Genomic DNA, 12,457 nt, shown 5'->3' with positions numbered 1-12,457 from the left:
GAGGAAAAAGACTCTCACTATCCAACCTATCTAACCCACTGATTATCTTATATGTCTCTATTAAGTCACCTGTCCTCCTCCTTCTCTCTAACGAAAACAACCTCAAGTCCCTCAGCCTTTCCTCGTAAGACCTTCCCTCCATACCAGGCAACATCCTAGTAAATCTCCTCTGCACCCTTTCCAAAGCTTCCACATCCTTCCTATAATTCGGTGACCAGAACTGCACGCAATACTCCAGGTGCGGTCTCACCAGAGTTTTGTACAGCTGCAGCATGACCTCGTGGCTCCGAAACTCGATCCCCCTACTAATAAAAGCTAACACACCATATGCCTTCTTAACAGCCCTATTAACCTGGGTAGCAACTTTCAGGGATTTATGTACCTGGACACCAAGATCTCTCTGTTCATCTACACTATCAAGAATCTTCCCATTAGCCCAGTACTCTGCATTCCTGTTACTCCTTCCAAAGTGAATCACCTCACACTTTTCCGCATTAAACTCCATTTGCCATCTCTCAGCCCAGCTCTGCAGCCTATCAATGTCCCTCGGTACCCTACAACATTCTTCAGCACTACCCACAACTCCACCGACCTGAGTGCCATCCGCAAATTTACTAACCCATCCTTCTACACCCTCTTCCAGGTCATTTATACAAATGACAAACAGCAGTGGCCCCAAAACAGATCCTTGCGGTACACCACTAGAAACTAAACTCCAGGATGAACATTTGCCATCAACCACCACCCTCTGTCTTCTTTTAGCTAGCCAATTTGTGATCCAAAGCTCTAAATCACCTTCAACCCCATACTTCCGTATTTTCTGCAATAGCGTACTATGGGGAACCTTATCAAACGCCTTACTGAAATCCATATACACCACATCCACTGCTTTCCCCTCATCCACCTGTTTGGTCACCCTCTCGAAAAACTCAATAAGGTTTGTGAGGCACGACCTACCCTTCACAAAACCGTGCTGACTATCGCTAATGAACTTATTCTTTTCAAGATGATTATAAATCCTGTCTCTTATAACCTTTTCCAACATTTTACCCACAACCGAAGTAAGGCTCACAGGTCTATAATTGCCAGGGCTGTCTCTACTCCCCTTCTTGAACAAATGGGCAACATTTGCTATCCTCCAGTCTTCCGGCACTATTCCTGTCGACAATGACGACATAAAGATCAAGGACAAAGACTCTGCAATCTCCTCCCTAGCTTCCCAGAGAATCCTAGGATAAATCCCATCTGGACCAGGGGACTTATCTATTTTCACACTTTGCAAAATTGCCAACACCTCTTCCTTGTGAACCTCAATCCCATCTAGCCTAGTAGTCTGAATCTCAGTATTCTCCTAGACAACATTTTCTTTCTCTACTGTAAATACTGACGCAAAATATTCATTTAACGCTTCCCCTATCTTCTCTGATTCCAAACACAACTTCCCACTACTATCCTTGATTGGCCCTAATCTAACTCTGGTAATTCTTTTATTCCTGATATACTGAAAGAAAGCCTTAGGATTTTCCCTGATCCTATCCAAAATGACTTCTCGTGTCCTCTCCTTGCTCTTCTGAGAACAAAAAACAAAGAACAAAGAAAATTACAGCACAGGAACAGGCCCTTCGTCCCTCCAAGCCTGCGCCGTTCCAGATCCTCTATCTAAACATTTCGCCTATTTTCTTATGGTCTGTATCTCTTTGCTTCCTGCCCATTCATGTATCTGTCTAGATACATTTTAACAGACGCTATCGTGCCCGCGTCTACCACCTCCGCTGGCAACGCGTTCCAGGCACCCACCACCCTCTGCGGAAAGAACTTTCCACGCATATCCCCCCTAAACTTTTCCCCTCTCACTTTGAACTCGTGACCCCCAGTAATTGAATCCCCCACTCTGGGAAAAAGCTTCTTGCTATCCACCCTGTCCATACCTCTCATGGTTTTGTACACCTCAATCAGGTCCCCCCTCACCCTTCGTCTTTCTAATGAAAATAATCCTAATCTGCTCAACCTCTCTTCATAGCTGTCGCCCTCCATCCCAGGCAACACCCTGGTGAACCTCCTCTGCACCCTCTCCAAAGCATCTACATCCTTTTGGTAATGTGGCGACCAGAACTGCACGCACTTTTCCTAATGTAGCCGAACCAAAGTCTTATACAACTGTAACATGACCTGCCAACACTTGTACTCAATACCCCGTCCGATGAAGGAAAGCATGCCGTATGCCTTCTTGACCACTCTATTGAGCTGCGTTGCCACCTTCAGGGAACAATGGACCTGAACACCCAAGTCTCTCTGTACATCAATGTTCCCCAGGGCTTTTCCATTTACTGTATAATTCACTCTTGAATTGGATCTTCCAAAATGCATCACCTCGCATTTGCCCTGATTGAACTCCACCTGCCATTTTTCTGCCCAACTCTCCAATCTATTGATATTCTGCTGTATTCGCTGACAGTCCCCTTCACTATCTGCTTCTCCACCAATCTTAGTGCAGTCTGCAAACTTGCTAATCAGACCACCTATACTTTCCTCCAAATCATTTATGTATATCACAAACAACAGTGGTCCCAGCACGGATCCCTGTGGAACACCACTGGTCACACGTCTTCAGTTGGAGAAACTCCCTTCCACTGCTACTCTCTGTCTCCTGTTGCCCAGCCGTTTCTTTATCCATCTAGCTAGTACACCCTGGACCCCATGCGACTTCACTTTCTCCATCAGCCTACCATGGGGAACCTTATCAAACGCCTTACTGAAGTCCATGTATACGACATCTACAGCCCTTCCCTCATCAATCAACTTTGTCACTTCCTCAAAGAATTCTATTAAGTTGGTAAGACATGATCTTCCCTGTACAAAACAATGTTGCCTATCACTGATAAGCCCATTTTCTTCCAAATGGGAATAGATCCTATCCCTCAGTATCTTCTCCAGCAGGTTCCCTACCACTGACGTCAGGTTCACCGGTCAATAATTACCTGGATTTTCCCTGCTACCCTTCTTAAACAAGGGGACAACATTAGCAATTCTCCAGTCCTCCGGGACCTCACCCGTGTTTAAGGATGCTGCAAAGATATCTGTTAAGGCCCAAGCTATTTCCTCTCTCGCTTCCCTCAGTAACCTGGGATAGATCCCATCCGGACCTGGGGACTTGTCCACCTTAATGCCTTTTAGAATACCCAACACTTCCTCCCTCCTTATGCTGACTTGACCTAGAGTAATCAAACATCTGTCCCTAACCTCAACATGGTTCATGTCCCTCTCCTCGGTGAATACCGATGCAAAGTACTCGTTTAGAATCTCACCCATTTTCTCTGACTCCACGCATAACTTTCCTCCTTTGTCCTTGAGTGGGCCACTCCTTTCTCTAGTTACCCTGTTGCTCCTTATATATGAAAAAAAGGCTTTGGGATTTTCCTTAACCTTTTTGCTAAAGATATTTCATGACCCCTTTTAGCCCTCTTAATTCCTCGTTTCAGATTGGTCCTACAATCCCGATATTCTTTCAAAGCTTCGTCTTTCTTCAGCCTCCTAGACCTTATGTATGCTGCCTTTTTCCTCTTAGCTAGTCTCACTATTTCACCTGGTTCCCTAATCTTGCCATTTCTATCCCTCATTTTCACAGGAACATGTCTCTTGCACGCTAATCTACCTCTTTTTAAAAGCCTCCCACATATCAAATGTGGATTTATCTTCAAACAGCTGCTCCCAATCTGCATTCCACAGCTCCTGCCGAATTTTGGTATAGTTGGCCTTCCCCCAATTTAGCACTCTTCCTTTGGGACCACTCTCGTCTTTGTCCATGAGTATTCTAAAACTTACGGAATTGTGATCACTATTCCCAAATGAGTCCCCTACTGAATCTTCAACCACCTGGCCAGGCTCATTCCCCAGCACCAGGTCCAGTATGGCCCCTTCCCGAGTTGGACTATTTACATACTGCTCTAGAAAACCCTCCTGGATGCTCCTTACAAATTCTGCTCCATCTGGACCACCAACACGAAGTGAATCCCAAGTCAATGTTGGGAAAATTAAAATCTCCTATCACCACCACCCTGTTGCTCCTACATCTTTCCATAATCTGTTTACATATTTGTACCTCTCCCTTTAGATCCTTCCTGGCTAGCTTGTAACTCTCAAGTGCCCTAACTGAGCCTTCCCGTATCATCCTAACATAAGCCTTCTTCTTCCTCTTGACAAGCCCTTCAACTTCTTTAGTAAACCACGGCTCCCTCGCTCGACAACTTCCTCCCTGCCTGACAGGCAGTAGCTGCTCCTTGAATAAGCTCCACATTTCGATTGTTCCCATCCCCTGCAGTTTCCTTCCCCATCCTACGCATCCTAAATCTTGCCTAATCGCATCATAATTTCCTTTCCCCCAGCTATAATTTTTGCTGGAGGATGCAAAGATTTCCGTCAAGGCCACAGCAATTTCTTCCCTTGCCTCCCTCAGTATTCTCGGGTAGATCCCATCAGGCCCTGGGGACTTATCTACCTTAATGCTTTGCAAGACACCCAACACATCCTCCTTTTTGATAATGAGATGACTGAGACTATCTGCACTCCCTTCTCTCGGCTCATCATCCACCAAGTCCTTCTCTTTGGTGAATACTGATGCAAAGTAATCATTTAGTACCTCGCCCATTTCCTCTGGCTCCAAACATAGATTCCCATCCATGTCCTTGAGTGGGCCAACCCTTTCCCTGGTTACATTCTTGCTCTTTATATACGTATAAAAAGCCTTGGGATTTTCCTTAATCCTGTTTGCCAATGACTTTTCATGACACCTTTTAGCCCTCCTGACTCCTTGCTAAAGTTCCTTCCTACTGTCTTTATATTCCTCAAGTGCTTCGTCTGTTTCCAGCCATCCAGCCCTTACAAATGCTTCCTTTTTCTTTTGGACTGGGCTCACAATATCCCGCGTTATCCAAGCTTCCTGAAACTTGCCAAACTTGTTTTTCTTCCTCACAGGAACATGCTGGTCCTGGATTCTAATCAGCTGACATTTGACAGACTCCCACATGTCAGATGTTGATAACCTCTGATTCCCTTGCCTAACAAGAATCCGTCTATCTCCACCTAATAATTATTATGTGACTCCGCCATCAGCACCTTCAGAGGCAGAGTTTTCCGGAGTCACATGACCCTCATTGAGAAAAAAATCTCCTCATCCCTGCCCAAAAAATGCGACCCTTAATTTTCAACAGTGCCTTTTCAAACAGTTATTTAAAAGGGTATTTTAAAAAAATACTTTGAGACAAAAGATTTGTCGGAATGTGGGAATGTGTTGGGGAATGGGACTAATTGGAGGGGTGAGGCCATGGAGAGATTCAAACACAAGAATGAGAATATTAAAATTCTGTTGCTGCCAGACCGGGAGCCAATGCAGATCAGTGAGCACAGGGGTGATGGGTGATCGGGATTTGGTGTGTGTTAGGATACAGGCAGCAGAGTTCTGGATGGACTGTGGTTTATGGAGGTTTATAACTGGGTGGGTGACCAGGCTAGAATTGGAATATTCAAGTGTGGTTTAACAAAGGCACAGATGAGGGTTTTTGCAGCAGATGGGCTGAGGCAGAGGTGGAGTGGATGATATTACAGAGGTAATTGCCGGCAGGGCTGGTGATGGAGAGAATATGGTGGTGAATTCAGCTCAGGTTTTAATTGAATACAGAGATTACAAACTGTCTGTTTCAGCTTCAGACATTGGCTGCGGAGGAGTAAGTGGTTCATGCATAAAGGACAGAATTGCTTCCAGAGACCGATGACACTAGCTCCACTCTTCCCAAAATTAAAATGGCAAGAACAATATTCCAGTGAATCAGGTTTTACAGATCACATAGCGGGAAATAGAGACTTACCAGGGAGGGCAACAGCTGAACAGATGAGAGAGTAAATTACAAGAACTCTAATACACAGCAATGGATAATAGAGCTAATATCTGGAGATAGAGATTTGCCAGGTAAAACAAAAGTAGCAAGGAGGGCAGAGTAAATGGCAAGAACGGTAATGCAGTTACACATGGTTTATGGAATTAATAGTTAGCTAGAGAGACTTACCAGGGACACCAAAAATAGCCAGGATGGGATAGTAAATGTGTTGGGTAATCTTCAGTGCGAAATAGATCCGACTATTTAATGATAGCCGATCATATTTTGCAGAAAGAAAGTCAAACTCCCAGATGGAACTCCCGTTCATTGTGATAACATTCCAATCTACTGTTCTCAGATTCTGACCTATTGTTGTAACATTCCAATCTATTGTTCTCAGATTCTGATCTATCCTCTCCCTCTCTCTGGAGCTGCTGATCTCTGTTAGTGTCGGGGATGATGCTCCCACTGACACTATGGGATAACACGTTAAAAGGAGCCCCTTATAAATAGAAGATGGAAATCCTCCAGTGACACAATTAGGTGCCATGAAGACTGTCATTAATTGCAATCACTGAGCAAACAGGTTCAGTTAACCCCTTTCAATCCAACACTTTTTGTACCATTGTCTCTTCATGTTCTTCCAACCAAGATAAATCACTTCACATTTCTCCACATTGAACTTCATCTGCCACCTGTCTGCCCATTCCACCAACTTATCGCTGTCCTTTTGGAGTTGTACACTATCCTCCTCTCAGTGCACAGTGCTTCCAAGTTTAGTATCATGTTAAATGACAGAATAATGGCCAGATCAAGCCAAAAGCACCAACATAAAAATCCCAGTTTAAGGCTGGGACCTGGTAAAAAACTGATAAAACAAAATAACACTAAAAATGGGCCAGTCATGCACTGAAATTATTGAACTTAATGTTCAGTCCAGACATCTATAAATTGCCTAATAGGAGCTGGCGTTGATGTTCACTGGAACACCGCAGCAGGTCAAACGCAGATTGGGTGACCACGTTGTGGAACACCTCCACTCAGTCCAAAAACATGACCCCGAGCTTCCGCTCGCATGTCATTTCAAAACCCTCCATCCCCACCACCGCTCTAATGCCCACATTTCTGACCTTGTGTTCACAGCCCCACCCCGCTTTACATGCTTGAAACCTATCACATTTCTAACCTTTGTCAGTTCTGATGAAAGGTCACAAACGTGGAACATTAACTCGGCTTCTCTCTCCACACATACTGCCAGACCTGCTGAGTATTTCCAGCACTTGCTGTTTTTATTAACTCTGTTTCTCCCTCCACAAATGCTGCCAGACCTGCTGAGTATTTCCAGCACATTCTGGTTTTATTTCAGATTTCCAGCATCTGCAGTGTTTTGCTTTGATTCCACAACAAAGCTTTCTACAGTCCAAAAGGCATCCAATAATCACGACTCTCTGTTTCCTGTCACTCAACCAGTTTAGTTTCATGTTGTTATCCTTTTTATTCGATGAGCTATCACGTTGCTCACAGGTCTGTTGTGTGACACTTTATCAAATGCTTTTTGGAATTTCATTGACGCCACATCAACAGCATTGTCCTCATCAAGCTTCCTTTTTACCACTTCAAAAAACTCCAGCAAGTTAATTAAACACCATTTTCCCTCACCAGATCCGTGCTGGTTTTCCTTAATTAACCCATGTTTGTCCACGTGCCTGTTAATGTCCCGAACATGACACCAAGGTTGTAAACAGACTGTCTGCATCTCAGACTGTTACCAGGGACAGGGATGGAAGCAATAGCATGGGAACAGAGTTGGAGTGGGGAGTGAAAACAATGGCTTCAATCTTCCCAATATTTAATTGAAGGAAATCTCTGTTCATCCAGTACTGGATGTCGGATAAGCAGTCTGATAACTTAACAACAGCGGAGGAGTGGAGAGAGGTGGTGCTCAGGTAAACTTGATGGAGACCTTTGATAAAACAATGGAGAGGGTTGACGAGAGAAGGAATGGTGGAAATAGCAGAGGCAATGGCCAGAATCTTTCGATCCTCCTTGGATCTGGGGTGATGACAGAGGACTGGAGGACTGTAAATGTTACTCCCTGTTACAAAAACAGAGATTAGATAAATTCTGACCAGTCAGTCTAATGTTGGTGGTTGGAAATTAGTAGAGGCCAGAACCCAGCACAAAAATATATCTTTCTCAGAAATGTTGTTGGTTGCAGAGGGACATAGATAGGCTGCAGAGCTGGTCTGAGAGATGGCAAATGGAGTTTAATGCGGACAAGTGTGAGGTGATTCACTTTGGAAGGAGTAACAGGAATGCAGAGTACTGGGATAATGGGAAGATTCTTGGTAGTGTAGATGAGCAGAGTACCTTGGTGTCCAGGTACATAAATCCCTGAAAGTTGCCACCCAGGTTAATAGGGCTGTTAAGAAGGCATATGGTGTGTTAGCTTTTATTAGTAGGGGGATCGAGTTTCGGAGCCACGAGGTCATGCTGCAGCTATACAAAACTCTGGTGCGGCCGCACCTGGAGTATTGCGTGCAGTTCTGGTCACCGCATTATAGGAAGGATGTGAAGCTTTGGAAAGGGTGCAGATGAGATTTACTAGGATGTTGCCTGGTATGGAGGGAAGCTCTTATGAGGAAAGGCTGAGGGACTTGAGGTTGTTTTCGTTAGAGAGAAGGAGGAGGAGAGGTAACTTAATAGAGACATATAAGATAATCAGTGGGTTAGATAGGGTGGATAGTGAGAGTCTTTGTCCTCGGATGGTGATGGAAAACATGAGGGGACATCGCTTTAAGTTGAGGGGTGATAGATATAGGACAGATGTCAGAGGTAGTTTCTTTACTCAGAGAGGAGTAGGGGCGTGGAACGCCCTGCCTGCAACAGTAGTAGACTCGCCAACTTTAAGGGCATTTAGGTGGTCATTGGATAGACATATGGATGAAAATGGAATAGTGTAGGTCAGATGGTTTCACAGGTCGGCGCAACATCGAGGGCCGAAGGGCCTGTACTGCGCTGTAATGTTCTATCTATCTATCTGAAAACTTGGAATAATGAATGTCAAGCAGCACGGATAAGTTAGTGACAGATCATGTCTGATCACCTTGATCAAGTTCATTGATGACATAACTGTGAGTCATGATGAGAATAGTGTGTTTACCGTTATGTTTATGGAATTTCAAAAGACCTGTGATCAAATGACATTTCATAGACTTGTTATTAAACATGGAGCACATGAATTAATGTGACAGAGATAGTGTGGATATGACACTGACTCAGGGACAGAAAGCAGAGAGAAGTGGCGAACCGACATTCTTCGGACTGGGGGAGGGGGAATATACAGTACTGTTTCTCAGGGGTCAGTATTAGAACCAGTGCTATTCCTGACATATAGATAGATATATAAATGACACCAACGTATATGTAAAAAACAACATAATTTCAACTCTTGGGAATGACATGAAACTCATAACTCAGAGTGGGAAAATGCAGACCAGCGAATGATACAAGCCCACAGACCGTTTTTTTAATTTATTTATTCTGGTCACTAATCCAACACAAATTTATTTCTCACTCTAATTTATTTGTGTGTATTTTCCGTGTGAGTTTCTTCATGAATGAGTCGGTAATATTTTTGTGATGTTATTTAGATCCAGGTTAGATTGTTACGTCTAATAAACTAACCTCTTGTTTAAACTCAGGCAAACCTGTCCGATTGGTTCTGTTGCGATCACAACAAAGGTAAAAGGTCATATACTCACTGAGGTCTTCAGCACGTCTACTGTTAAAATGGAATAAACCCTGTTGTGGTCAAATAAGATATATGACAAGAGGGGAGCCTCGGACCCCTCCTCACCTGGCTGTAACAGAAATTGATTGTAACCCAATGACAAAAGAGGAATTGGAAGTCGGAAAAACAATAGATCCTGAGAAAAAATTAAAAATGTCAATGCAGGTTTTAATGAGGTTTTCACTGCTTGAACACTAAAATGTCCACATTCGAAGACAGTACATTCCTTAGCCAGAGCACACGAACATATAAACATACGAATTATGAGCCAGTAGGACACTGGCCATTCAATAAGATCATGACTAATCTGATTGTCACCTCGACTCCACATTACCATCTACCCCTGATAACCTTTCACCCCCTTGCTCATCAAGAATCTATCTACCGCTGCCTTAAAATTATTTAAATAGTCTCTTTCACTGCGTTTTGAGGAAGAAAATTCAAAAGACTGACGACCCACTGAGAGAAGAAAATGTCCTCTTCACCCCTGTTTTAAATGGGCGACCCCTTATTTTTAAATAGTGACCCCTAATTCTAGATACTCCCAAAACGGGAAACATCCTTTCCACTTCCAACCTGTCAAGATGCCTCAGGATATTTTATGTTTCAATCAAGGCGCCTCTTACTCTTCTAAATTTCATTAGATATAAGCCCAGCCTGTCCAACCTTTCCTCATCAGACAACCCACACATTCCAGATATTAGTCTAGTAAACCTTCTCTGAACCGCTTGCAACGCATTTACATCCTTCCTTAAATAAGGAGACCAGTACTGTACACAGTACTCCAGATGTGGCGGCACAGTGGTACAGTGGCTATCACCGCAGCCTCACAGCTCCAGCGTCCTGGGCTCAATTCTGGGTACTGCCTGTGTCAGCGTGAGTTTTCTCCGGGTGCTCCAGTTTCCTCCAACAGCCAAAAGACCTGAAGGTTGATAGGTAAATTAGCCATTATAAATTGACCCTAGTGTAGGTAGGTGGTAGGGGAATATTGGGACAGGTGAGGATGTATTAGGAATATGGGATTAGTACAAATGGGTGGTTAATTGTCGGCACAGACTCAGTGGGGCGAAGGGCCTGTTTCAGTGCTGTATCTCTAAATCTTAAGGCTAAAATCTAAATCTAAAATCTAAAACCAATGCCCTGTACCGCTGAAGCATACTTTCCCTACTTTTGTATTCAATTCTCCCCACGATAAAGGATAACATTCTATTCGCTTTCCTAATTACTTGCTGAACTTGCAAACTAACCTTTGGTGATACATGCACTAAGACTCCCCCAGATCGCTCTGCAACTCAGAGCTCTGCAATCTCTCTTCATTTAGATAATATGCTTCTTTTTTATTCTTCCTGCCAAAATAGACAATCTCACTCTTACCACATTATACTCCATTTGCCAGGTCATTGCCCCCTCATTGAACCTACCTATAATCATTTGCAGCCTCCTTATGTCCCCTTCAAAAGTTACTTTCTTAGTTATCTTTGTGTCATCAGCAAATTTAACAACCATACCTTTTGTCCCTTCATCCAAGTCATTTATATAATTTGCAAAAAATTGAGGCATCAGCATTGATCCTTGTGGCACACCACTCATTACATCTTGCCAAGCAGAAAATGACCCATTTATACTTGCTCTCTGTTTTCTGTTAGCTAACAAATCTATACATGCCAACATGTTACCCCCTTCACCATGAGATGTTATTTTCGCATAACCTTTGATGTGGCACCTTACCAAATGCATCCTGGAAATCTATGTGCAGTACATCCACCGGTTCCCCTTTATCCACAGCACATGTTACTTTTTCAAAGAACTCCAATAAATTGTGAAACATGATTTCCCTTTCATAAAACCATGTCGATTCTGCCTGATTACCTTGAATTTTTTCTGTGTGCCGGCTGTACCATCTGTAATAATTGTTTCAAACATGGTCCCTAAGACAGTTGTTATACTAACTGGCATGTAGTTTCCTGCTTTCTGTCTCCCTCCCTTTCTGACCAAAGGAGTTACGTATGCAATAAAGGAGTTGGATACAGAGTGAAGTAACCTGGGACAGGTTAAAAGCCCTGTCTGTTGAAAAGTTGAGTAATGTAGCTGGACAGTTCGGGATTACTCTCCGTCCAAAAGCTAGGAAACGCAAAATCCTAAGACTTGTGACCAACCATTTTTCACTTGAAGCTGAAGACTCAAACAGGGTTAAAATCACGAACAGATAGAGTAATGTGAGCTAATGTGAACTGGAACAGAAAAGACTAGAATTAGAATTCGAGGGAGAGCGAGAAAGAGCAGAGTGAGTGTCAAGAAAGGGAAAAGGTAAGGGTGTTCCAGAAGAAGAAGGAGGAAAGGGAGTTAAGATAGCTCAAACAACTAGAGGAAGACCCAATACTCCAGTGAAGACACAGCTAATGAGGGAGCTGCCCCTAGCTCAGGACCTTGTGCTGCGCTCTTACAGTTTACCCACTTAATTCCAAAGTTCAATGAGAAGGATGTGGCAGAATTTTTCGTCACTTTTGAAAACATTGCAAAGCAACTGAAATGGCTGGCAGAGAACTGGACGCTGTTTCAACAAAGTAAAATAACAGGAAAATCCCATCAGGTTTATTGGCTGTTGGCGGATGAAATTTCATCAGATTATGAGATGACTAAAAATGTTTTCCTGGGTGCATGTGAGATAGTACCGGAGGCGTACCCTCAACCATTCTGACCCCTCCGAAAGCAGCCTGACCTAACCTACCTCGAGTTTGAAAGAGTTAAGCAGCTTCCGAACATAGGGACATAGGAGCAGGAGTAGGCTATTGAG

General features: G+C 43.5%; 1 protein-coding gene across 1 annotated transcript in view; it reads right to left on the bottom strand.

The window, feature by feature from the left end:
* The window catches only part of LOC137362490 (probable G-protein coupled receptor 139), a 54,557-nt gene extending 44,931 nt beyond the window's left edge, over positions 1 to 9,626 (bottom strand). Inside the window, exons 1-3 of the mRNA XM_068026871.1 lie at positions 9,581 to 9,626; positions 8,977 to 9,060; positions 6,060 to 6,257 (exon numbers count right to left, since the gene is read on the bottom strand). Of these exons, the coding sequence (XP_067882972.1) occupies positions 6,060 to 6,257; positions 8,977 to 9,060; positions 9,581 to 9,626 (328 nt within the window). The remainder of the gene's footprint in view (positions 1 to 6,059; positions 6,258 to 8,976; positions 9,061 to 9,580) is intronic.
* Between the last annotated feature and the right edge of the window lie 2,831 nt (positions 9,627 to 12,457).

This window comes from Heterodontus francisci, unplaced genomic scaffold, assembly GCF_036365525.1.
Source record: "Heterodontus francisci isolate sHetFra1 unplaced genomic scaffold, sHetFra1.hap1 HAP1_SCAFFOLD_152, whole genome shotgun sequence".
NCBI classification, from domain to species: Eukaryota; Metazoa; Chordata; class Chondrichthyes; order Heterodontiformes; family Heterodontidae; genus Heterodontus; species Heterodontus francisci.
The sequence above is the reverse complement of the archived record's forward strand: the minus strand, read 5'-3'. Positions and strand labels throughout refer to the sequence as shown.